This window comes from Anarrhichthys ocellatus, unplaced genomic scaffold, assembly GCF_004355925.1.
Source record: "Anarrhichthys ocellatus isolate YVR2014 unplaced genomic scaffold, GSC_Weel_1.0 scaffold5, whole genome shotgun sequence".
Classification (NCBI taxonomy): domain Eukaryota; kingdom Metazoa; phylum Chordata; class Actinopteri; order Perciformes; family Anarhichadidae; genus Anarrhichthys; species Anarrhichthys ocellatus.
The window spans coordinates 14743196-14770791 of record NW_022280035.1 but is presented as its reverse complement, the minus strand read 5'-3'; the positions used below and the strand labels follow the sequence as shown (position 1 = coordinate 14770791).

General features: G+C 40.6%; 1 protein-coding gene across 4 annotated transcripts in view; it reads left to right on the top strand.

The window, feature by feature from the left end:
• Nucleotides 1-27596, top strand: part of acot7 (acyl-CoA thioesterase 7) — a 46320-nt gene that overhangs the window by 13010 nt on the left and 5714 nt on the right. For 2 of the 4 annotated variants that reach the window (XM_031844636.1, XM_031844638.1), the window contains exons 4-9: nt 1261-1352; nt 1571-1685; nt 2423-2437; nt 2606-2692; nt 14565-14681; nt 20880-21058. In XM_031844636.1, the coding sequence (XP_031700496.1) occupies nt 1261-1352; nt 1571-1685; nt 2423-2437; nt 2606-2692; nt 14565-14681; nt 20880-21058 (605 nt within the window). The remainder of the gene's footprint in view (nt 1-1260; nt 1353-1570; nt 1686-2422; nt 2438-2605; nt 2693-14564; nt 14682-20879; nt 21059-27596) is intronic. The other 2 variants (XM_031844637.1, XM_031844639.1) reach the window with 1 other exon arrangement.

Here is a 27596-nt window from a genome sequence, read left to right as displayed (position 1 = left end):
TCTCTCTCTCTCTCTCTCTCTCTCTCTCTCTCTCTCTCTCTCTCTCTCTCTCTCTCTCTCTCTCTCTCTCTCTCTCTCTCTCTCTCTCTCTCTCTCTCTCTCTCTCTCTCTCTCTCTCTCTCTGTCTCTCTCTCTCTCTCTCTCTCTCAGCAAATTAAGAGAAAAAGCGTAAGCAGAATAGAACAGATATCGCTATGGCAACCTCTCCGCCTGATTGCTGTGAGATGTTATTTCTACAACTTTTGTCTTCTGTTCTTCTGACTTAACTTTCTGTGGGAAGGCAGAGCTAATGCCTCCAACCACCAAAACATTTCATGTACGATATGGAGGCATATGGAAATATTAGACCATATATCTGTTCTTGTGTTGATGCGAACATCTACGTCTCTCAATGATGATGAAGTTGATTTTATTTAGGGATTCACAAGAGGGATAAACTGTTAACGGTACGTCAACTTTCCAAGATATTCAAGACAAAATATAACATGTAATACTTTAAATATCTAAACAGTTAAACTACTCAAATCAGAAAAAATACTTCTATAATGAGCATTAACAGTTTTATTCAACATGTGTTTGTCAGTCCAACTGAGGTTTGGGTAAAGAACGGGGTCATTTTTTGCAGGACTGAAATAAATTTTTTTCAGTTGACACTTTCTTATGATGTCACCAAGATATTGAAAAACGTTGTCCATGAAAGCCTCTTCAAAGAAATGCTACGAGCGTCTCTCGGTTTTGGCAGTTGACACATTATTGTGACACATTATTGTGTCAACTGCCAAAGAAGAATATTTGTACAAAGCATTTAATGAGTGAGTTGCCATTGTATTTCATCCATTTTATAATCACAACATGAAAATGCAGAGTTCAGGATTTAGGGATTATGCTAAACCTTGCACTAACCGAGGGACTGCGTTGAGTCAATGCGAGGTTGTGTTCTGAATGATCGTCTTTGAACAAAGTCCTCATTTGTGTTCCGCTGTTTTGTCTGCAGAAGACAGCCTAATGTTCAGGCAGCGCCACTGGATTTGTTAAAAAGTGGATCGGCTTTTATTGGGGTATTAATGAATGTGTCTGTTTTGACAACGGCTATTTCAAACTTGTTTGCGCCATTGTTGTTTTATTTTAAAGAAATGTCAACACTTGTTGCTTATTGGTTGACAGTCATAAAACTCTCTTTGTTTGGTGGAAGAAAGCTGTAAAATTCCTTGCTGACATTTTCCTCTGTGCAATAATTCAACTTTTTTTTTGTGACTGCAGGTGCCAAAAAGTTGGCCAACAAGGCAGCGCTGTGGTACGTCCCCTGCTCGCTGCTGAATGTCAACAAGGTCATGGATGTGCCGCCCATCAAGGTACATGGAAACTTGGCATTTTACCTGTTAGCTTCTCTCTGTCTGACCCTCACTTCATAATACAAACTGTGGAAATTCCATTTTGCTCGTCTTGCGTCTTGTATGTCAATGTGATAAACTTTTCTTGTTCTGCATGCGGCCATGCAGAAACGGGTAATTCAACGGGTGAGCCCACCTTTGCTCATGCTCATACTGTATGCCGTGTGCTCTGTCTGTAGTATACCAGTGAAGAACAAGAGGAGCAGGGCAGAAACCGCTACGACTCTCAGAAGCTGGAGCGAGTGGAGACCAAAGCGAGGACTGAAGAGGTGGTACCACTTCCACCCAACCCAGGTAACATCCTGCACTAAAGGCCTCCAATCGAATCCTGTGAAAGCAGTGAACTTACAACAGAAATCTGCGCTGTGCAAAATGTTCCTGCTCTCGAAAGAAAGTTGCAAATATCAGGTGGAATTTGTGTCTGTTACGATTGATGCTAATGCCCTCAACAAAAGTGTCATGGTGCAAACCTGCAAATTCTGTAACAGCTCTACTTAACACAGAGGTACTGCACAGGCCTATTTGAGCCTGAATTAATATCCATTTTTTTGTTGTACTATCAATTTGCAGGAATTTAAGGAGGTGTATTGGTTGTAGTAACAAGAGAACATTCAGGTATATACATAATACAGGACACAGTGTTCTCCGTGCTGTGATCATGAAGTCAAAAGCAAATACTTTCTTCAGCATAAGACCTTTTATTCAAGGCTTTGATCATTCTTTAGTATGTCTGAATATTTAGTTTGAACTGTCAGATAACTGAGATTTGTTCAGATTGATAATGTGTTACAGTGTTATTGTTGAGTACTGAGGTAAAACAGTGTCAACTGACTGTAGAGTGAAGAATCCCTTGTGTACTTTCAGTGTTTAATGTACTATTGTGCACTGTTGCTAACTTGTGCCCTCCGCTAAACATTACAATACATATCTTCGAAACTCAAGAAAGAACTTTTTAAAATTTTGTATTTCATCATCGTGATGGTAAGATTGATTACTAATTCTGTAAATTTGTCATGTTCATTCAAACGCAGAGGATCCAGCAAAGGGTAAGCTAACTTGCTCCACCAGCATCATATCAGTACAATAACTTTGGCGGGGAAGCACACAGAAGCATGTAGTTTATGTCTGTGTTGGTTTGGTGCCAGCAAGCGTTTTTCAATACAAAAACTGCAATTTTTCACATTTCTTTTATTGTGTGTGCTTTTGCATTGCAGAACAACACACTGTTGGCTTCAGCCAGTCCAGTCTGATCCATTTGGTGGGCCCCTCTGACTGCACGCTGCACCACTACGTTCATGGCGGTGAGTCCAACCATTTCTCCCCAATTTCACATCCAACTCGCTTTAATCCAACATCCACTTTTAGCTCATTGTCCTGGTCGTCCCACCTAACGCGGTGCGGTTGATTCATTTGAAATTTCTATCAAAGAATTCAGACCGATGTCATTTAAAATTTTAGGACTGCTTTGATTTTTTTCCCCCCCAAAATTCAAATGTACTACCGCACGGTGTGATTGATCCAGTACTAACAGCTGCTCACAAGCTGTTTCAGAGCCCAGTGTTTCCAAGTCGCCCTCTGCCACTTAGTCTCCAGTACCAGATTTCTTTTTCGCTCTCACACATGTGAAACAATGAGCTCATGAACGCCATTACACTCTTTGGTATTCAAGGCAGGAGCAGACCTGACCATCCACGTCCTCATTATGGAAATCCTGCAGGGGGGAGGATGAAACAGAGACCCCTACAGAGGAGAACGTATCGTGGGATGTTGAAAGACACAAAGGGTTGGGCAGAAGGAGAGCGATTTATAGGAGAAGAAAAAGAGTTATATACAATATATGCAGTACACGTTCACATGTGTTTACAGTATCGACATTAGTCCCTCAAGTCCACCTTTAGAGGTTTGCTTATGAATTGCTGACAAGGTTCTTCCCAGTTTCTTAGCCGTTTGCATTAAGACCCAGACTGTGCGTTGGTACATTATGTCCTGTGTCAACACAGCGGAGGCACAGAAGGAAGAAATACTGCTGAATTTAATCCAAAGAGAAAGGTCCTTGAGAATTTTGTGTCCCTTAGTACTGAGTTCTCTCCTTAGTGAATGGATGAATGAACGGTTGTTTGGTTCGGAAATGTCTCACCGTTTTTGTGAACGAGTAAGAATTCGTGGTGATTGTAGTGAGTCTGTATTTGTGTGTACGTGTGCACTGTTGCGTTTTGAATTAACTGCTCGGGTTGGTGCTTGCATTGACAGCACTCTGTGCAGTTATGAGCATGGCTGTAATTGTGAAGAACAGAACGACAAGGACGAAGCGGGAAATAGACAACTAGAACAACAAATGGGAAATAGAAGGTCTTGGTAACAGGGAGATATGATGCCGATGCCGTTTCCAATTCTGTGCTTCGCTGACAAGCGAGACAACTCGGAGGCATAAATTGTTCCTCTGTGACTCGTCTTTTGACCTTGTTAACATTTCTGACTGGGCCTATTCAATCATCCTTAAGTAGAAAATCTATTTTTGTTACTTGGATGGTGTTTTTAAAAATGGCGTTTTGAGGCTCCTTGCTTGCAAAAAGTGAAAAATATTTCTACTGCATTAATCCGCAAAAGCCCTTCAATGGAAACACTGTATGTGCATCATCCTTAATAAATATTTACACCCATTCAACACCTGGTTTATCTGATGTCCCAAACAACATGAAAAAGCAACTCTTCAATGGAAACTATCCTGGCTGCATCTGTAACAAATCCAACATTTTATCAGCACAGAGCAGATGCTTTTTATCAGTCGAGGTATATTGTTTCTGGCAAGATATTCCTGCCTCACACTGCCATTAATATTGAGGTCAGCTATGTAAAGACGCCAACGGAGAGACACCAGATAGTGAGGAAGAAAGACAGACGAGAGACTGAGAAAGAGATGCAATGAGAACGGGACAGGACAGCAGGACGGGAGGAGGACGGACCAGGGCGGGACGGATAAGTGTTTAATTTGGCGAGCTTGCTGAGAAATCTGTCCAATTTATATAAAAATAAATAAATAAATGTGGAACAAGCATGCAGGTAATTTAGAACACACCCACACACACAACGTGCTCTCTCTCTCGGTACATGCCGTTGCTCATTAAGCAATGTTCCCCGTTGTTCACTGCCGCGCACGCGTGTTCATATTGTAAACGTAAACAGTGGATGCATATACGCTCCGCTAACAATTCTTAATTATTTTCTCTGTAAAACAACATCTCTTTAGGACAGCAGGATTGTAGTGAAAGATATACAGAAAATTGGTGACACAAAACCAAAACTAAATGCAGGACTAGATACCACCAGGAGTAAATGAAAAGATATATATTTTTGAGATGTTTGAAGGGAAGGGATCACATTTGTGAAGTCAACATTTATTAATCAACAAAACATGCATTCACCATGTGGCAGGTGCCGAGGGACCTAGGCCTGCAGCTGGGTATATAATGAAAGTCTCCAACGTGCCGAACAAAAAGCCTGAAAAGTGTCTAAATGCTGGAAAAGATCAGAGGATCCCAAACTTTGAGCCCACCGCGCTGCCCATTACCTCAACATTATTTTCTTTTCTCTCTCTTAACTTTTCTTTTCTTTGTTGCTTATTCTTCACCGTCTGCCCACCTCATTATCTCTTCCTCTCTCACTACCCGCTCTCCTCGTTCCTTCATCTTTTAAGGAAGTGTACCACTTGTTTCCATGGAAACAGTGGTTGATTGACACAGGTGGACACAACTGCAGTCTGATTAAAACAAACTGACTGAAGATTTGACGTTCTGTAAGACACGTTGAGTTTCCTTTTTTATCTGTGCACAAACAATCATCGACTAGTTGCTGTCAGTGTGTGCTCTGACGCATCCAATTTATGTTTGTGTTCGTGCATTTGATTTGAATGCACACTGTCTTTCATTTATGTGTGCGTATGCGTGTGAAGCTACATCATTCCATGTATTTGCAGTACGTGTGTGTGTGTGTGTGTGTGTGTGTGTGTGTGTGTGTGTGTGTGTGTGTGTGTGTGTGTGTGTGTGTGTGTGTGTGTAGGAGAGAGGAGGAAAGACAGATGTGTGCCTATAAAGTGATGGGTGTGCATAGATTTGATGCAGGATGTGTGTGTGTGTGTGACAGAGTTGAGCCAGGGACTGCCTGAGCACAGGAACACATCCATCACTGTAGCTCTATATTATCTGTCCTCTGCCCTGCTCTATGCTCAGTGGGTATATAAACATGTCACTGCCTGAGACAGAGGAATTCAGGGAGACAGGGATATGTCCACCGAAGCTTGTGTGATCGACCTTTGTGAGGAGTGCGTGTGTGTGTTTGTGTGTTTGTGTTTGTGAAGGGGTATTGCTTCCACTAGCTCCACCTCTAGCCTTCTCTCCTCCAAAACCAACATTGATTCAGAAATAAAATACTGAATCAGCTGCACACGTTTTTTTTAGAAACCCATGAGAAGAGTCTTTAAAGATTGGCCCATCCAGGTAAGAAACCAAGCTCCTGGTATACAAGAGACACTGGTTCTTCCGACCCTGGTAGATTGAAATAAAGATAATTCAAAGTACTTCATTAATCGCAAAGGAAAAAGGCAGAGTTATAGCAGCCAAATCCCACATAAGAGAACATAATCTCAAAGAGGTAAATAAGTAATGAAAAACTTAAAACATCAAAATGGTAACCAGAAATTGAAGTACAATTTAAAAAATTCAACTCTAGATTTATATACTATAGTTTATTGCATAGTCTTTTATTAACGTAGCATACGACGTAGAGACCTGGACGACCAATAGCAGATCTCAGAACTTGAAACATCACCAAATATGCTTCTGATAACTCCTTCACATCCGCTGGAAGGACAGACCCACGAATGTCAGCGTCCTGGAAGAACCAACTATTGACACATTGCAACCACAATTATTAAAGCTGGAGGAGTTATTTACAAGTATACTTGTAATCTACTTTGCAAAGTCCATGGAATCTATGTAACAACCTATCTATACACATTTAAAGTTAAAAATGCATCAAACAAAAGTAAAAAAATCACCGTAGTTCTGTCTGGCATTTGGGATGGAAGTCAAAAGTCCAGAATGGTAGCGGTGTTTCAGTTGTATGCAAGGGAAATCAGTGAGGACACTTGCATACGGTTATTGTGACGTGCAGCAAATCCCACAGCTCTGTTGTGTGTCTGAGACCGAGACACTTTAATGAGTTGAACCAAAAAGCAAAGTGGAACAGCCTCGCCATGTTCAAACCAGTCTTAAATTGAATTCAGAGTTTGTTTACTTATGCTAAACGCTGATGTAGAATCAATACGAGAGAAAAGGCACCAACTTTAAGGCACCACCACAAGTTAGTTAGTTGTCTGTCATTATTAGGCATACCGTAAGAAACCGTAAAAAGGAAGGATGAGTTTCCCTTACTTATTTACTCTTTAAAAATCAACTATATTGTTTTCTAGCAGGTTGCAAGTTGTTTTCTGCTCACGCATCCTCTGTTGTTTGTAAATGAGAAACCAATCCGTTAAACCACACAAATGGTTTGTTCAGGGTTTTTCCTCATGTTATGATGCAGGGGTTCAGCTGAAGGCAGAGGACCCTGAATGATTAAAGAAAATTAGATTCTAGAAACACTGATTTGAAACTTGGTGTCAAGTTACTCTTGGTGTCTGCAGCTCTTATCAGGCCACGAACAGCCCCAACAACCACAACCAACCGCGGACTGTATAGGTTGAAGGTGAAGCCACGGGCAAAAACAAAGCCCATAGATCATGTTGCTTTACGGCAACTGACCTTTACCATCACAGCAAGAGAAGCATTTTATCTGAAAAGCTCTTTATCTGACAGAATTTCCATTACAGGAATGGTATCTCAGTGATTTTCCCAGGCCTGTGGTGTGCATGGAGCTTACAGTTTAACAGTAACCACGACAGCGCTCACTCACAATTTTCTGGACTTAAAGTCACAGTTGTCAAGGTGTTTGGTAAAGCTCACCACAGCTGGAATGGTAAGATATACACAAAAAAAAGCAGCTTATGGGACTTTCTAAGAGGATGCGGATGGGTTGCTGCGTGGGAGTAATGTTAACAGGAGCTGTTTCTATAGTAACAGCTCGTTAGGAGGCAGTGTGAGCGTTTGATACTGTCCATGATTAAAGCAGCTGTTGGGGAGGGGATGAAAAGGACAGACGGAGATTGAGGGATCTGTCGGTGGTGGATGAAGGAACAGGGCAAGGACAAGAAAGGGAGATACGAACAGAGATGGAAGGAGTGGTGAGCGATTATGTGAGCGAGGCAGAGGTCATGAATGCTTTGCTATCGATATCTCTCGGTCTCACACTTTCTCCTCCTTTCATCAGTGTTTGCCTCGTGTGGTGTGCTGTGTCTGAGCTGGTTCTAATTAAAAGAGCTTGAAGTTAGTCGACAGAGTAGATGGGCTACAAGAGCTGCCCGGAAGACCCCCTGTCATTGTTCTCATGCCCGTTGCCGATGGACAGCATTGTGCGCCAAGATTTGGGGAAATCGTCAGAAGGAATCTAATCACAGAGGTACTCTCCCCCGTGGCAAACTGGGCTGCACTAGGGACTTGGTTACTAATTGCCCTTTTTTTCCCCCATTTGGAGGGTGCTGTCTTTCCTCTTCACACACACCATCTCCACCCTCTGCTCCCCCCCCCCCCCCCAACTCTGCCTTTCGTGTTCCTACCCTCCAGCAAAGGGAGAGTCATAGTGTGCCATGTCACCCTGTGAATGTGTAATGCCAGGCCCAGGGCTGTCTTGGCCTCGCTTGTCCTCATTTGCAGTCTCACATTGAGCCTCACTTTCAACCTTTTACATCGACTGTACAAGGAGAGGGGATTTTTGCAGGAGTTGCATTTACTGTTCCACTGATGGTAGTGATTTATAAAGACGAGCATCAGCGCAGTCCTTCACTTGATTTGCTTGACATTTTAGTCACAGGTTTCTAGTACAACGGATAAATTGAATATCCAACACAATCTCATAATTCTTTTGTGAAATGAAGTAGATGATAGAAATAAATGTGATGTGTCCACATGATGCATTATAGCACATGCAACTAGGGGGCAGTATAAAATAATGTAAGCAGCTAGGTAAGCAGCCGACTTTGAACTAACAATGGGAGGAAGTTATGGAAAGAAAACCATAGAGCTTGTCCACAATTACTGCTTATAATATCACAGTTTGTAACCTCCTCAACTTCTTATTTAGATTTATTTGCATTGTGCAAAATTTTAAACTGTCAAGGCAGATGTACCCATGTTAGCCACGTATGAATCGTCCCCGACCTGCCTTCTAGTGGATGCACTTCTTAATATTTCAGGTACACACTAAGTATGCAGGCAAGTGCTGCTTGCATCGCAGCTGCTTGTCTCCATGAACGTGTTGATAGTCACCTTAAAAATGTACCTGAAGATGAAGATTAGGCAATTAAAAGGTTATGTGGAATTCCAAGGGTTACGGGTCAGTTGATGTCTTGTGTGTGCAATATGTAGACTTAATTTATTGTTAATCTAAAGTATTGATTGGTGGAGTTTTAGAAAAAAGGTAATCTTGCAAGTTGAAAAAGTTCTTGCCATGATTTGGGACTTGAACCAAAGCCTGAATTGAGGATCTGTACACTTAAACTAAAATTTAGACCACAATGCACCAGATTCACATGTTATTTCCCCAGCTTAATGAAATGTTAATATTTCTCTTTGAAATAAAGGAATACTAATGAACCATTTTTGGAAATGGCTGAAGCTTTCTCCCACAATGTGACATATGTGTCAGCTCTGCCATCAGAACTTACTCTAGCTGTACAACAGTATTTTCAAACAGGCAGCATTTAACTACTCACAGCTCCTTTTAGGCCGCGGGAAGGAGTGTGGTGAAGTGAAGAACAGTCAGCAAACTGGGGTAATTATCCCCCCACACCTACCAGCCTCGTTTTCACGAGGCATCTGGAGAGCTGCTAACACCAGGGAGCCGGGGAACAAGACCACGGGAGCCCACTCCCACTGCTACACTCTGTCTCAATGTCCCTCAGAAAGTCACAATAACCAAGACTTCAGTGCACTTTGATTTATTATTTTCTTACAAAGTTACAGAGTTCGTGTCATTTTATAAAATGATATTCTTGACTTCACCAGTCTAGCCATTTGCGACATTATAATTCACTTCATACCGTAGCATGCTGAGCGGGGCTTTTCCTCCATCCCTTATGATTTCTTAATTTACCCAGAATGACCTCCTAAAGATTGTTTCATTCTGATAAGAGCCCTCATGCTATTACAGAGAAACTGAATAAATATAATCTAATTCTTACCAGACAATATTGGCAAATGGAGGATCAAATTAGATGCAATATCAAAAACGCGGGGTCACTTTGTTTCAAGGATTAATATCATCAGAGCTTATCAGCTGATGCATGTATGCTGCTACCAGAGATGCTGTTTTGTAGCACTACTACGAGATAAAAACAAAAAACAACGATATTTGTGTCGAAAAAGACAACAGCAATATGTTGTTTATGGCGGCTTTTCTGGCTCAGTTAGATCATCTGAATGATACTTGTAGTTGTTACTGATGTATTATTTTTGCCTCTTCATAGCAAATATGACTATTCTGTTCTGGACCTAATATGAACACTTGTACAATCGATTATTTCTGGGATTGCTTCCAGAGTTGAGGGAAGGTACTGGACCATGTCAGTCCTGTGAGAAGGAGACAGTTCAGTTCAATATAGCCATAGGGAACCAGGCTTTATTATTATTATGGTGTGCAAGACCATCCAACAGTAAGTTGGAATTCATGCCTCAAAAAGAAGTGGATAACCTTTAACACTACAACATATTAACGTACGTTTTTACAGTGTAGTCTGGATTAATGGTTTTTAAATATTACTTTTGTCGTCTTTAATCCTACAACAACAGATTTTTTTGAAAACATTGACACATCATTTTTAACAGTTGCCTATTTAGGGGCCTTTCACATTCTGCGTTTTTTGCACGGTAGGTGTGTTTTAAAGGGAGAGCGACACCATAACGGCGCACAGGCTGAGATAAAATAGTTCAACTTTTGGAACGCTACAGTGCGTACCTCATGTCATGTGACGAGAAACAACCAATTACAGCATGCCCATATCTTTTGTTCCTTCCTTAATTAGCAGTCTATGGAACCAACTCCTGAGGCTAATATCTGGTTCTTTAGATGCTAAATGCTCCAATATGTTACCAGCTCGTTGCATATCTTGTCTGTCTGCTGTTTGGTGCTGAGCATGTGGGTTCTTAGAATTTTTATTCATTCAAAAACAGCTGCCTGCTAAAATCAATGCTCATGAGAGCAAGGAAATTGAACCAAAACACAAAAGTTGCAGGCCTGAATATCACAACAATTAACTATAAAATAGAGTTGAGGGAAACTGCAGTTGGTTGTGGGTTTATCACGATGAGAGACCCCCTTTTAATTTTAGCCTCTTTGTGGTACACTAACTAATGTTGTTATATCACCCATTAGCGTGTCAATATTCTAAAAGTCAGCATATTTCATACTCAAGTTTTGAATCGGCATCAGTGAACAGGTAGGGTGCCTTGACATTTTTTGATTCAGTTTAACGTAATCCAATGTTTACATTCAATTTCTTCATCATGTCAGCTCATGATCCATCTCCACTCAGTGTTACATGCTCAGACACGACCCCTCCAGGCGTTGAATAGCAGCAGCCTGCTTCGCCTTGCACCCAGGAGGAATTTTCAATCTAAGGTGAGATCCCATCAATTTTCACAACATAGCGGGGATGGATAAAAAAATAAATCAAGATGGGATTTGGAAAATGCTTCACAACAGGCTTTTTGGAAGGAAGTGATGAATTTCCTTGTCCTGACATGCTGTTGTCACCTTTCAGAACTGTGGCCACATCATGAGCCTTTATCAGAGAGCGTTTTTAATGGTTATATCGAAAAAATCACTTTCACAGAGCCAGGCTTGAGTTTAGCCTCACAATCACACATCAAAGTCAGAGCTCGATTCAATTTTTCTAGCATCAAGACATTTTCTATTTTGAAATAGTTTGAAATATAAGTGCATTTTCTTTTACCCCTGACAAAGGTTAGCTTGGCGGGAAAAAACGTTCTATATCAAAACTTTGCACCACTGTTTAGTTAGTTAATTTGATATTATTCTATTTTTATTGTATATATTTTTATATTCAATATTTTTTATTTTACTACTCTGTTACTTTGATTGCTTACCTGTACCATAATGCTGCTGTAGCGAACAAAGTGATGGTTCTGGTCATTTGGGAATAAGAGGATGTCAAAGTAATGGCTTGTTTAATTCTTAATCAACTCAGCGGGCCCACTTTTACACTGAATGCCGCTTTTAGGAGCAAGCAGCACATTCTGTTTGTACTCCCACACATTTGGCTGTCAGAAATAGAGCCGCACAGTGCAGATGGTAGGAGGCTTTCGGGAGCCAAACCAGCCATCAGCAAGCAGACTTATTGATTCTCTGTAGCCCGAGAGATACAAAAAGCAACACAGAAGCAACGATTGGGGCAACTGGAGTGTCTAGTGAAGGGTCTGAATATCTTTAAATGAGCATACCTTCACAAACACACGCACATTACACACACACATTCTTTCTCCGACATGAGAAACAGATGCCACCCTCCTCGCTTTTTCTCATCTCCAACCCACCCACTCCATACAAGATTACCCAATTTCTGTGAATAACCCACAAACAACTGTTTCCTTCACACATGACACAAGCTGGCTGTAGTGTGGCACACACAGACAAATGCAGATGTAGGTTTCTGAATTCCTCCGTGTCTACTTCATGAGCTCTGCTCCTTTAGGGAAATAATGGCTTATGAGCCTTCCTGTAAGCTGCAGCCTTGATTTCCTGCCCAACGTGTTTCATTCCTCTTCAAATCATTAGCGAGCTTGAAGTACAGGACTTGGCAAAGTGCTCTGTAAACATTTTGATGATAGATTTTTTTGATATGTTCTCGCATCTTAAAACTGATACTTCATCCAAAATGTAGCTTTTTTTTAATCAAACACTCGCTTCCTGTTGGTTTAATCGATTGTTTGTAGTTTAACCTCTCACACAGAGCGGCTTGGATTCATTTCATTCACAATGGATTGTGATAAGTCCTCATGGCACAGTATAAATCATCAAACAACCATGAGATCGAGTGCACACGGTCATAAATAAAGCTTTTAATAACATGCAGCGACGACCATTTCAACAATCGGCATGTCTTCTTCAGATGAAGGCCATGTGTTAAAGCACCGGTTCAGTGTGCTCAGATCCCCTTTCTCATGCAGCATTATATCGTGTTCCAAATACTTTCAGTTGGGTTGAGGCTCAACATATTTAAACGTATATACAAACACAAGCATCTAGCTCTGTGACACTGTTAAAGTGAGAAACCGTTTATACTGTATTTACCCCATGACTCTCAGTATGTGCTGTTGCTTTTTTTTCTAGAATTGCTCATACAAACAACTTCACATTCAAAACTGATTTAATTTTTGGCGGCGAACGTTATAAGTTAGTATGGCGAAACGTACACAATTTGAGTTGCAACGACACTGCTCCTGTCGGCTATACGCTCATGCTTGTTGACTCCGGGGAAGTGAAGAAGAGTTCAGTTAGTATATCCAGCATCCAGCAGGAAAAGGGAACTGCAGTCAATGAGCCACAGCCACTTGCAGGCCTGCAGCCGAGGACATACTGTGCAGAGCCCTGAAGCCTCGCTGCTGCACAGTGCTGTTTATTCAAAGTTTATTCGTTTTGATATCAATATTGTCCAAATTGCACCAATAGAGATTCGTTGCTTCAATAGTTAGATACTGCTTTTCCATTCTTAGTGTTCCTAAAATACCTTATATTAGTGTTTTGTGACCTGCCACCTACAGTGTGATGGACTGATTAAGTTTAGGAAACTAAAACTACATGGTTAGGGTTATGAAAAGATCATCCTCATGGTTGAAGGAATAGTTTGACATTTTGGGAAATATGGTGATTTTTTTTTTTTTTGCGATAGTTTGAAAGTAATTTATACCATTCTCTTGTGCTGGATTATATCTTGGCCAGGAGCAGTAATTCCCTGGACTCTCTCCTGGATCCAGCACATAACCTTCCTGTAAAACAGAGAATGTTATTAATCTTCGCATGTAACGCTTGACAAGAAACCAAATAAGCGTATTACTCAAAATGTCAAACTATTCCTTTAAAGGAAACCAGCGTCTGCCTCTTGTTTCAAAGTCACATACTTTGTATGCTCAACACACCAACTCTCTCCTTAGACGTTCTGTGACGGTATTATTTGTAAGAGTATGCTTTTAAGGAAAGCGTAAACAGAGGTCATTTAAACTTTAGGACAAATTACTGAAGCTGCCGATGTCCTGGTGAAGACAGTCTCCATGGAAAAATAGATAACTGGACTATATAAGCTGCGTATTTATGTTTATGTTTACTATAACATTCATCACATTTGTTGAAACACGTCTTGTTGGCAGTCCGCTCATACACTGCCAACAGTGAACTGATGAGAAGCTAATGTTGGAGGGAAACTCATTTGTAATTAAGCGGCAGGTGTGTAGTTTTCTAATTTCATCAGGAAACCCATTAGCTTTTGCATTAAACAATCTCATCTCAGTGAATTAGTGTCTCAAACATGACTGAGTCCCTTATTTTCCCTTAAATGTAATACATTAGATTAGCTAAAAGCTCATTTTCATCTATAGTTTTGTATCTGATGTGTTCGCGCAGTTGTCATGGATCTGTACTTACTATAGGTTAAGACTTTTCAATAATATTTCATAACATGACTGACTATTTTATAGATACAAGGGGGGAGAAAATGATATTGAAACGTTCCCTCGGGTTGAGTCAGCAGTACTTATCGCCCATCTATGTTTTGCAGTTATTAGGGAAACTAACAAATACATCAATGAAAATACTGGACGCTATTTTGTGATATTATGCCGTTCATGTACAGGACAAACGTTATAGTCACAGAAATGTGTCTTGTTTTTTTTTTACAACGGAGAGAGAACAAAGACAAAAGACTATTCAGAACAAGTCAACAAATATCTATGAATCGCTCGCTATGGATCTTCTTACAAAAGTCAAACTGTGTTTGTGTGTCTTGAACAGGTGTGACCATGAAGCTGATGGATGAGGTCGCCGGCATTGTGGCAGCTCGGCACTGCAGCACCAACATTGTCACTGCCTCTGTGGATGCCATCAACTTCCATCGCAAGATCAACAAAGGTGAGGATGACAGGGAGAATACACTCAGAGCGTCACTGATACATTGATGGATATGTACCTCCAAAAGATGCACTGTGGTGTTGGTAAAAGGCTGCAGGTTTCATGATGCTGCTCGTCTTTAACTTGTGACTCTTGCCCATTAATAAACTGCACTATCGAAAAAACGAATTACATGATAATGTGGAAAGAGTCAGCGGTCTATAAAGTCAGCCTCAGACAGTGCTGTTTTAAATTGGGCTAGCCAACATCAACAGCTGTCACACTGATGCTAATCAAGGCCCGTTTTGTTTCGTAGGGCTGCCACTACATCTGGAAAAACATAGCATTGTTATAATTTAACATTTTCCATTACCAGGCTTTGTCTCTATGCTGTTTCCTCACTGTTAAAGTGAGATATCATTGATACTGTATTTTCAACACCTCTTGCCCTCTATACGGACAAATTCTAAGCCTCTCATTGTAAAGTTCTTTCAAGGATTTTGACAACACCATTATCCACTTAGCCTTTGACATCTTAATAGGAAGGAAATTGTCTCACTGTAGTGGTAGAATATATACGGCTTTTCCATTCTGACAGTTGAAGGCTAGGTTAAAGGTTTTATTTGCAACACAGTTTGGACAATACAGTTAATCCAAAGTGCTTTTCAGGGCATTTAGGAGCAAAGATGAAGTACAGAAATCAAAGAAAGAACAAACATACAGATACACACCCACAGACAAACTAGATCAGAACTAGAGTGTTGCACTTGTTTCTTCACTGATTCCTAATATAATTAATAACGTGTATTTTACCACTGAATTACCTTATCAGGTTTCTTGTTGGCCTAGTGGACCTGCTGTATGTTGGATTTCATCATATCTGGCTCTCTCTCTCTCTCTCTCTCTCTCTCTCTCTCTCTCTCTCTTATGTTTTCTCACAATAATTTCACAGTAAACTCTCCAATAAAGGTGAAACTGAGCATCACAAGCTCTTACAAATGAAAGAAACAGTTTGCACACAACAGAAAAACATTTTGACTCCCGATGAATATGACTTGAGTAGTCCGATTGAAATGCTTTTGAAATAATAATTATCAAACACGGTTAGTGAGGGAAAATATCGAAGAGCAAACCGCATTTTGACATTAGGATTGTGAAGCAATTGATCATTCGTCTCGTTCATTAGTCTTTCATGGAATCCAAATATGTCAAATATGACAGCAGCCTCTTGAAAGTGGTGTAGAACAGTGCATTACTTTTATGGGCTTTTCTCAGCTCAGTGTCTGTTTTATGTATCCATGCGCTGGAGATGATGTGATCCAGACATCCAGGGCTAAAATTCTGAGGTTATGATTATCTTAGGATATTACGTCAACATAGGACCAGCTACTTCTCTCCCCATTGTTGAATTGTGAAGTGGAAAGCAAATGTTATATAGTTCACAGCTCTGCAAGTGTGCTAGGTCAGCTGTAAGTCCACGGCATTTGCAGTTCATGTCTTTTCAAATACAGGTGCCTTTATTCAAGCGGGATAATTCACTCAATCCAAAAGTGTTTTTTCAAGGAGGCCTGAGTAAAGAGCGAGTGGCTGAAAAGGATTTTCAGAGAGGGGACGTTTAAAACATTTAACACGCACCTCCCTGTGTTTCAGGAGCAGAAAACCGAACAGTACAGATTGGTTCAGATCCATGTCCACATCTTTCAGCTGCTTCTAGTCGCTCCAGTTGCTGCCACCGTCTGTCCTGTGAGTTTAGGTGGTGGTGACATGATTTCCCCTGGCTTCCACAGTGACTTAGGTGTTATGTCACCAGTAGATTTCCCATTTTGCTCAAGGTGGTCACAAAAAAAAGCAAGTGGTCTGCTTCGGAAAGGAATGGTCAAGAAACAAAACAACAAACAAACACAACTGGCATTGTGGGCTGCACCTCTATCTTTTAATTGTATGAAGGAAATAGTTTTCCCTTTCCATTATTTACTACATCAAGCTAAATGTAGATACTATCACATGGCTTTCAGATATTTCCAGCACAGCTGCAGTCGAGGTTGAAGTTTAAACTCTTTAAAGGATCCAAGTGGTTTGCATCAGGCTTTGTTGTGTTTTAGTCCCTCACAATAAAGGGCAGAAAGAGTAAATTAATTCATAACTTTTGCTCCATTTAATGTAAAAGCTTGCTGAACGCAAGAGATCAAAAAATCACGTAGGAGCATTTTTATAAAAAAGGCAAAAGCTAATTTATTTGTAAAGCCCAATTCATACACTTTCAAAGCACTTTACATCTATTTAATATAAATAAATTGACTTCATTGAATGAACAAAATGGCTAAGGTGCCACACAAACCAGTGTGAGGCTAGAGGACCACACACCAGCAGACACAGACAAAATGAGCATTAAATAAAGCGAGATTGGACGTTAAGACCCAGAACATTAAACAGAGCGAGGTCTGTGTCTGCACATTGCTCATGTGGAGGATGTTCAGATAATTTGTTTAGAAGCATTTGGAGGTCCTGCTGTGTATAGCCTGAACAGTTCACTTAATTAATTGCCCAGATTTTCAGTCTGGTGGGGTCCAGCAGCTGAAATATCACTTTAGAGCAGCACTGGTTAATGCAAACAAGTGTCATCAGAGAGAAGAAACACACAAGACCTGCATTTAAACTGCAGAAAGAATTAAGCTGTGTTTGAGAATGAACAAAGCAGTTTAACATTAACAAAGCAACATAACACTTCTTAATTTGCAAGGTCAGAGATTAATAAAGATCCCAGATGTTAACAATAAGACAGTAATTGCATTTGCAATGTATGTTTGCAATTATACAAATGATTCAATTAAGTTGAGCAAGAATGATGTTAATGTTTTCTTTTATTTACTCATGTGTTTTCCTATCGTATCCCATCTCACTCCTCATTCGTCAACGAATTAACAGTGACAGTTTTCCTCTGTTGCGTTTGTAGTTTACCATTATCTTGTCTGTGACACTGTTCATTTGCATGTTTTGAGATGAAATGCTTGACTAAACAGAGCTAAAGCATCAATGTCCCACTGAAATGACATCTATGTTGAGTGGATTGATTTTCCTTCTCAAAGACGTATGAATAGTTTAACCTTGGTGTCAAACTCCAGCCTGAGTGGAGCTGCGACACTTCGTTGAGTCTTCCAAAACATCACAAAATGGCAGCAGTCATGTAACCGTTTGTGAGTCACTTGTTCATTAGTGTCTTTTAAGGTTCTGCTCCTTCACAGAGAAGTGTTTCATTTTTACACCGCAGAGTAAAGCAACTGCGATGTTGCACTGAACAATAATGTGTATTATTCTGCACTGAGAATATAAATCAGTGAGGTGCTGGCCATTGATGTACCACAGGAGTGTTTTCAGTCAGTGCTCTTCTCCATTATCTACAACAGCAAAATGCCCAGAGGTACAAAGAAGCAGAAGAAAGGCATAAAACTGAAAGGAGATGTTTTATGGAGAGAGAAGGGACTGCCAAAGGTGAGAGAGGAAGAAATAAGAGGGAACAGTGTTGCATTATGAATACTCACACTTGTGTTCTTGTTCATTTTAGATTTCATGTCATTGATCCAGCATGAGATTTGACATTTCTAAGTACAAATTGCTCAAATAACTAACGACAGTAGAATTTAAATCAGGTAGTTCCTTTTTAGTAAAGATACAGTATAGTGTGTCTGCATATGAGACACTTTCTTTGATTCAAAAGAAACAATTGTGTTGCCCTAGAGGGTTTCTGGAGAAGTTGTCAGAAGTGAGGGCTGTTGTTTCACCTGCATTGCCTTGTGTCCTTTTTTTTTGCAGTCTTCTCTGGTCATTTATGCAAACATGCAATTTGAAGCTTTTTTGTTGATAAAAAGAATGTAGAACAAAGAAAATACCATTCTGAGTTGTTCTTTCTTTTTCACAGCCGGAGAAATATATTCACTTTGGTCCAATTGCGATAGAAACGAGTCGTAGAAAAAGCTTTACTCACGCAGACTGTAGTTAAAATAGCAAAGCTATGGCTCAAAGGCATTACAACCCCAGCTTAGTGCAGACAACACGAGGCTCTGGCATGGACCCTCCTCACAGCAGTTTAGCTTTATCAAACTGCTCCTCCGAGATGAGACTCTGCCAGTTTTTCAGGTTGGCTGACCTTCAACGCTGCACATGTCCAAGATCTACTCTCTACATGAATCAATTATTAATCATGAAGGCCTTTAAAACAAAACCGCCCAGTCTCATCAAGGCTCATTTTTTTTGTGTAATGTCATTGAGCAGAGCACGCTTTATTGAGCCGAATACATCTGTGCCAGAGATAGTTTACCTGAATGACACTGGATTCGCTCCCGGCAGTAACATGTAAAAAACAACAACAAAAACCTCAATAACAATGGAGAGAACTGCCAGAAGTATTCTTGCACTTTGATTTTGAAAAGTTGCCAAAGGAAGTCTGTTAAATATGTTTTAAGAGCAGTAGCCAAAGGCAGCAACACATGTTTTAGTAACAGTTAGTGTAACATTTGCAATAGTGATTACCACCCCACACGTCAGTGAAGTATGTGTTAATATGACTGAGAATTTTCAGTACGTATTGGGTTGCTTTTGTACACTAAGATACATTTTTTTTTCTCCACATTTCCTCTGGCAAGCTCCACTCACAGATGATTGTTACCAAATGAATTACATTGGCACATGTCTTGTAAACTCTTCCTCTTCTCTTAAAATCTACTCAAACTTTCCACCAAGTCTTACTTCAGGGACAGAGCGGGATGTTTATCAGAGCCTTCAAAACAAACCATATGTTACAAAATCAACTATGAGCGTTTTCTGTTCTGCTCTAGTTATCGTTGAGGCCGAGTTAAGCACAACATAAAACAATCTGGTTAAGGTTCAAGAAGGATGGTGCCCACGGTTAAGGTTAAACTAGCATTGGTGTAATGGTTAAGGAAAACAAACACTCGTTCGCAGGAGACGGAAAGCGAACTATGATCTCTGGTGTCAAAGTCACACAATTTGTTCACCCAACTATCGTCCTCTCTTGTGTGGCGGCACTTGTGCATTGCCACTGACAGAGTACAGCCGTTAATCGCATGAACTGCGAGAGCTGTAAATTGAATCATTTGAACAGTCAATGTTGTCTTTTTACTACGATGAGGACGGCCTTTAATCTCAGAGTCTCCTGCATGAGTGAAGAGCTCCATCAATGGACAACTCCACTGACATTTTAAAATCTCATTTTTGAGAATTAGTTTACAGCTTATACTTTGATAAAAGCCTTTTTTCATTTTCAATATAGATATGTTATTATCTTTGAGTGTTTTATAAGATCTCAGTCATCGACTCCAGATCTGTCTCAGACTGCAGGAATAACACCTTCTTTCCTCGTCTCTATGGCAACAGCAGTAATAACACAGTATGGGCACATGAAATAGGATAAAGACGCACTTCAGCAATGCCCGGTCCTATTAGTTGACTTTTTTTTACCCCTCCCTGCGGTGACAAATAGGAGAAGAGCACTTATTTCTGATGACTCAAACGCACTAGATGGATCAGATGGAGGACGCAATCAAAAGAAAGGGTCGCAAATGCTCTGCAGCAGTGCACATGACGTGGCCTCTTAATTTGTGGTTGTAAGCATTAAAACCTAAAAAAAAGATTTTGACTGCAATGCAACATTATTTTTTTACCTGTTTTCTAACTTCTCTGTTTTACTTTAAGCACACATAAACAAGCTTTATTTTGGAAGGTCCTACTTTGTATTCATCTGAAAGGCTTGCAGTAGGAGAGACTGATTGGCTGTAGTTGTTAAATTCTTCCAGCCAGAGATCAGCGCCCTGCTTCGCTCTGCTCTCCATGGCTGGAACAGACTTAAATGAGTTCATGATGCAACATTGTGAGGTAGATTGCAAGAGCAGATCCTGCATTTCCCTCGGCTGACTATATCACTATACCAGCTCATAGCTATACATGAAGCTCCTTAGTTTGATATCAGCTTAGCATTACTAGTCAGTGTTGACTCAAAGTTTTCAGGTCAATTCAAACTTCAGTCATTTTGGTGTGAGATAGTTGCGACACTAGTCGCAACTTTATTTACCTATAGATGGCCGAAGGACAGAGTAGCTTGAATCAAACGTGATGATTTTAAAACATTACACCAGTATACTGCATGAACGACAAACATATACATGTCAAACGTATTTTTCTTCTGTTTATTGTCCTCTTCCCTAGGCTGTGTGGTGACGGTGACGGGGCGGCTCACATTCGTCAGTAACAAGTCTATGGAAATTGAAGTGTTGGTCGACGCTTCCTCGCTGGTGGAGGCAGATAAATATCGTGCTGTCTCTGCCTTCTTCACCTTCATCTCCCTGGACAAGGACAATAAACCTCTGTCTGTCCCTCCTCTTAAGGTTGGTACCATCCAGTCTTTCTAAAGTCTGTCTTTCATTTGATCCTATACTTCATTTTGTATCCACACACGGGGTACATTTACATAGGTGTTAAAGAGAGTGAGAGTCAAACATGGATTATTTGATGCGTCCACCAAGTACGGTGTAGCTTACTTTGAGCTCATATTTAAAAACTTGGCCGTGGATTTGCTTCTGCTGACACCTTTAAGGTCTATGCACCCTTTTTTGGTTTTGTGGGCTCTGATAAAAACTTGTCCTTGGAACTAACAGAAAGAAATAACACAATGAAACACAACATTTACTTTACAGAGCAAACTAAAATAAGTTATATGTAAAAACATTCCTGCTTTAAATTGAACTTGACTCAGTGTAATTTGTTACTTTCACTCCTGGTATATAAATGTAAGTTTAAAGAGTTAAAGTTACATCCCAATTGAATGTCTTCTTCTTATTCAGTAATTCAACCTTCAGTTTCTCTACTTTTGCCCTGCTCGTCACATTCCTTCTGTCAGTGACACCTGTGACCTTTGGAAAGCTCACAGCATGAGAGACACTGTCCATAATTTCGCAATTTTGCACGTCGTCAGTGTCTTTTCAGTGCATTAAATAATTTGCTGTGTCTGCACATTAGCCTTTAGCAGTGAGGGCTGAATGCTAATATCTCAACAACATCCCTGGACATCTATGTCTGCATGGCTGACTCAGCACTTATTGCCAGGATGTAAAGTGGACATGTTTACCTGCAGACAGGAGAGATGCCTGCTGTTTGTTCTGGCTTGGCAGTACTTGTTGATCCAAACCCTGTTTAAATGCAAACACTGTACGCGCAGGCCATCTGTTTAACATTTAAATTATTTCCTGGCGCCATTCGTACTCCCTGATTGTATTTGTGACGATCCCTTTAAAACTCGTCCAACTATTCTGTGAGATGCGAGGGATTCAGGCAACAAAGGGGCCATTACAATGGCATTCAAAGCACTTAATAAAGTAATCAGTGGGTTGCAATTCGTTGTAACATCAAATGAATTAACAATAATCTTTATTTTGTGACTCAATTCATATTCTGTTGCATGTCTTCGGACATTTTTTTGTTTTTTGAATGGTTGTTGTTTCACAATATGGTATGAACCAGCTTCTTGATGAATTTGGTAATGATAGCATTTACGTTGTTTTGATTTGTAGTTGAGCACCACCCCTAACAATGTATATGAGCTAGGGATGCACAAATCCGACTTGTTCAGTCCCGATACCTGGGCTTTGGGTACCAAGTATCAGTCCGACACCAGCGTTTCATTAATAAGCTGCATGCCTCAATGTGTGGAAGTGACTGAGATCATTATTTTTTATGTAAGGCAACATTGCCTTTCTATTTTTCAATTTTTTATTAAAATAAGAATTTGTTTAATAAGAATTGTACATCAGCAAATTGGTCCAATTTTCAGTACAGCATGGTCTGAATGGGCAGCTCCAGAGAAATTGAACAGACCAACAGCAGGTAATTGTTCTCACAAGGGCACACTTGTACAAAATTCTGAGAGTTTGCACTTGGGCTAATCATTACACTTTTAAGTATCTGCAAAGTACTGAGTAAGCCAGGAAAATATGTTCAAAGTGAAGACCAAGCAGCAATATTTTGAGTAATAGCTATCAAGCACAAAGCTGTTTTCTGGGTTAGCCTCCCTCGATCCTCTTACTTCAACCGGAATGACAAACCAAAGCATGTAGGAAATGTTTAATAAAGTATGTAAACTACTAATTGCAGTCTAAGTCGACCTAAGATCCTAACAGAATAGTGGTGCATATCAGCAGGAAGGAAACCAAGCTTGGCCTTAACTATGAGAATGAAGCACGGATGGTTGTTATAGGTGGGTTGTCATGCCGCCAAGTGCTGCATTGACCCCTCTTACCATAAACATTAACACACTCATGAAGGCGCAAGCATCAGCCTTCAACACCATGACACATCTATTTGAAAACAGACTCCTCTCCTTCTGCCCCTGCCAGACTGATACGTATGTGCATCTAATGTGCGTCACCGCTCGTCGGCCTTTTCAAAAGAGCCCGTCAGTCTTCCCCATTTCCATTTCACAAAAACCCGTGTTTGGTTTGCTCCATTGTCTGCCTCCGTCCACGCATTCATTACCTGGTTTTCCATCTTGCACAAGCTTTTGTTTTAATGGCAGGGAATTGCAGCGATGATTAGAGTCATTGTAATTTCTCTGCTCACCTCAATTTTATGAAAAGAGAGGCAAAAAAAAAAAAAATATCTCCTGGCAATTTTAATAATTCATCCTCAACACTATAAATGGAAATCTAAAAGGAGGCATTGCTGCCAGGGCTCTGATGTAGCATGTCAGATAAACAAAGGCAGGAATAGAGAAATCTGTGTGTGTGCATAAAAATGTTGGATAAAGATGCAATATAGACCGACTGAATGTTTGTGCAGAACAAAGACAAATAAAGCTCTAGTGCATGTAGGTTTGTGTGTGACGGAGCGGGCTTTGTGTGTAGAGTTGCACATGCATGAACAAATCACTGAGCACCAATTGCGTGTGTGTTTATTCATATGAGTGAGAGGAGGACAAGGCTTAATCGGGGCTATTTCTGGCTTTATCATTTACTTGAACATGGAACAAGTGTCAAAACAAGGGAGTGACCATCTAAACTCTATTGATGAAGCTACACCTATTCTTAGATGTCAGTTCCTTGGTGTTTAATCACATGCAGGAAATAAGGTTGAACACGTCAATCCAATTAACACCTGGAGATGGGACTGTGAGGAAAGGAATGGAAATGCAATGATGACATTAATTAGCCTATAAGCCAAATAATGCTGAGTTGAACAAAGCGCGACAAACATTTGGCTTCCCCGTCCTACGATTTTAATTTTACCCCAGGAAATCTACCATGTATTATTCTCAGCAGTCCTATCAAATAGCATTTACTTGTTGTTATAACAGATTTCCCCCCTCAGCACTCGGCACGTATCAGACTAGATACTCCTGCACACAATCTCCTGTAAAACCAAAATGTGACATTTTTACTTCTCAGTTTTTGAATGAACAAACAAGATATGTTTATTTAGTGAGCTCTAGAGAGGCTGGTAGTCGGATTTTGTTCCCTTTGGGCAGTGCCAGTTAAGCTGTTTCCATTCCTTTTTGCTAAGCTAAGCTAACCATGGCTGCTGGCTGTAGCTTCATATTTACTGTGTACAGTCTTCTCATCTGACTCTTGGCAAGAATTTGAAATAAGCTCATTTCCCAAAGTGCCAAACTATTTCTTTAACTATTTATTTAATATTCAGAGCATTAATCTAGCAGCAAACAAGTGTTATCTAAAGATATAGTGGAGTAATGTCTACCTGAGCAGAGAATGAAGTCGCTCTTCCTCTGTGTGTGTTGTTATACGGCGGTTACAGATGATAATGCCGTCCAGAGCGATGGAGTTTTTATGAAAGAGTAGCACCCACCCTCTGGTTCCCCCTCAGGTAAACACTGTCAGCTCCGTCAGCTCTCTTGCAGAGTTTGCACTGTTAGTGCTGTTAGAGCCATTAGCTCTCAGGCGCCATGTTGAGACGCATCGAAATGCTCCAATCTGGGATCTTACACCTTTAAATATCACTCCAAGTTATCTTGTATGATCCTCGCACCCTATTATGAAACAAATATACCAAATACAATGTTTTTCTACTATTTGATTCTAGTGAGGAGGGTTTTCAACATGTGCCTCAGAACACTGTGACTGTGAAACCTTAATATGTATCACCTGTGTTTGCACTAAGATACAATTTTTATAGTATTTCAGAGGGTCAGGTTGAGTCTCCTCCTCCTCTTTAAAGTATTTATATTGTCACTGAATATCTTATCTTTCTTTTCACCAACTCCTGTTCAACTGTAACATCAAAACAAGTCCATGTCAAACCTTATGCTTATGAAATTTTCATGACATCGCGGCAGATTTTGCTCCAGTTGTGTTCTAGAAATAGCATGATCGAAAGGACGGCTTCTGCTATTTTTGACTGCAGGTTGATTTCCCCCCCCGTTCTCTTATCCTCGCTCTCTCCTTCAGTGAACCCGTTGTGTTGACTATTTTTAGATTTTCCCGTTTTAGCTCAGCAAGGGGGGAGGGGGGGGGGGGGTTGCCACCAACGTAGCACACTGTGGGTAATGCTGAAGTGGGGAAAGAGGACAGCATGAAGCAGAAGGGAGGATATCGGGGGATGCCTCGCCTCTCTGCGGCAGTACCCTTGAAAAGTACTGAAATAATGTATTTGCACGCTTGGCCAGTGGAGAAATAATCGAAGCACCTTTGACCAGCGTATGTCTTTGTTGTGTTTCTGATGATTTTTAGTGGGGTAACAGTCGCCTCAAGGTTTGAAAAACTGGCTTGTTACCAGAAGGTCAGCACTTTGAATCCTCGGCCAGTGGCCAGTGCATACTGAATACCAGCTGTTGGTGGAAGTCCTTCTGCAGAGGCATTTAGGTTATACAGTTAATAAGTGAATTAATTCATTGTGAACATATGAAGGTTTTGGTACTTAGATCTTGCTTTCTTTTCATTCCTCTTCCTTCTTGTTCAGTATGTCATAATACCTCTCCTTCCTCCCTTCTTCTATTCTTGCTTCATTTCTTACTTCTTCCGCCTTTATTCATCTTTCCTGCCCTCCTCTCTTTATTTCCATCCCCCCTCACCCTCTTTTCTCCATCTCTCTCCCTCCTCCTTCGTCTCTCTCCCTCCTCCCTGGCAAAGACTCAGCTGGCCTCCTGTGACACAAAAACAAGCCCGGTTGTCATGGCAACCTCCTGTAGTCCACATGAAGTGATGCACATTTATTTTTAGATGCCTCCCATTCAAGACAATCAGCAACGGGTTAACGGGTACACTTGTGCCAGAGTTGCAGATATTTCTGGCTGTGTGGTAATCCGAGGCTCGACACATGGAACGTATCAGCGATTGTTCTCACTGCGCCTCAGTCCATGAATCTGTAATGGATGGTTAATTATGAGTATTAGGCATTTTTGATTATACCTCATATCCTTTTTTGGGTATTTTCAATCTCATCCAGGTCTGGGTCAGTTTTTTATATCCTACATGTCCTATAATGAATAATGAATATAATCATAATAATGAATGTTTTATTTTACTCAAATAGCTGCCTTTTATTGAAGCTCAGACGCATTTGAGAAATGCACCTCGGGCTAATTGTGCTTTCATTTCACAGTTTGTCAGTGAGATGAAATATGTTGTAAAAAAAAACAAACAAACCCAGAATACACCAATACCCAAATAACAGTGAAAACTAGCCATTGTAGTTGTGTACATCACATTATTACTTATACAACAGTGCTGTTGCTGAAACTGTGATGAAGCTCAGATTATTGAGGAAATTGGGATGAATTGTTGATGTTTTACAGGCTGAACCACTGACAGCATAAAATATGAATCATGACTGAACAGACGGATCCACGGACAGAGGTCCTCTCAGCATTATAAATTAATTAGAGTATTTGAAATGATTTGTTTTATGTCTAAAATGTCATCTTTTGTGTGTGACTGTATCTCTATCTCTGTCACACATAAACATATAGGACAGTATTTAGACTCGCGTGTAGGTTAATATCTAGGTTGTTATTTTTGTAGAGTTGGTTGCTTACAGCTTAGTACTACTTTTGGGACTCTGGCATTCGGCAGTGCCACTGATGCCCCGTGCCCACTCTGATAACAGCTCGTGCCAACACAAAGGAACCCCTCTGGCATTTCGCTGGCATTGTCCGATCAGTCCCGTTAACGAGCCTTGTCCCTGTTCCAAGTTTACATAATTTGTCACGGTCCATTCAGCTGTCCACACCTAATGGATGACCAGCATGCCAGGTGAAACAGCTGTTATTCGTGGCCCAGGGTTCGTACGGTCATGGAAAACCTGGAAAAGGCATGGAAGTTTAAAATGGTTATTTCCAGGCCTGGAAAAGTCATGGAAAAAAATAAAATCCCAAAAGTTTTGGAAAAGTCATGGAAATTTGTTATATTCATATTTTCATGTCGTTCATTTACGCTGAGTTGCCAGCCAGCGTTTCTCAGATTGGAGTGAGACGAGGAGAAAATGTGATGTGATCTTCGCAATAGAACATCTTTGATGTGTCGAGTCTTGGCCAATCAGCGGTCAGATGTCTACAGCGTCTTCATTTCCCTCCGTTAAAGTTTGAGTTACGTTATGTACCGTTACCGTTCAGACTTGCTGGGTTAAGTTAACGTCCGCAGCATGCGGAACTTTGTCGAATGTTAACGTTCGTCATTATCGCGATTTAGAAGGAAAAAACGTAGCGTGATGAAACATGCAGCCCCCCCGTGTTCCGGTTCAGTTCACGCGGTCACTCATTAACGTCAAACCGGAACACCGGCGCATCTGGTTGCAGGTGTTTTTTTTTTTTTTTTTAACTCAAAGTAGAATGAGGAGGATTTCATGGTCAAAATAACTTTCATGACCACGAAACATGAGGCCCAGATACTGATGAGATGATGAGGCCCAGATACTGATGAG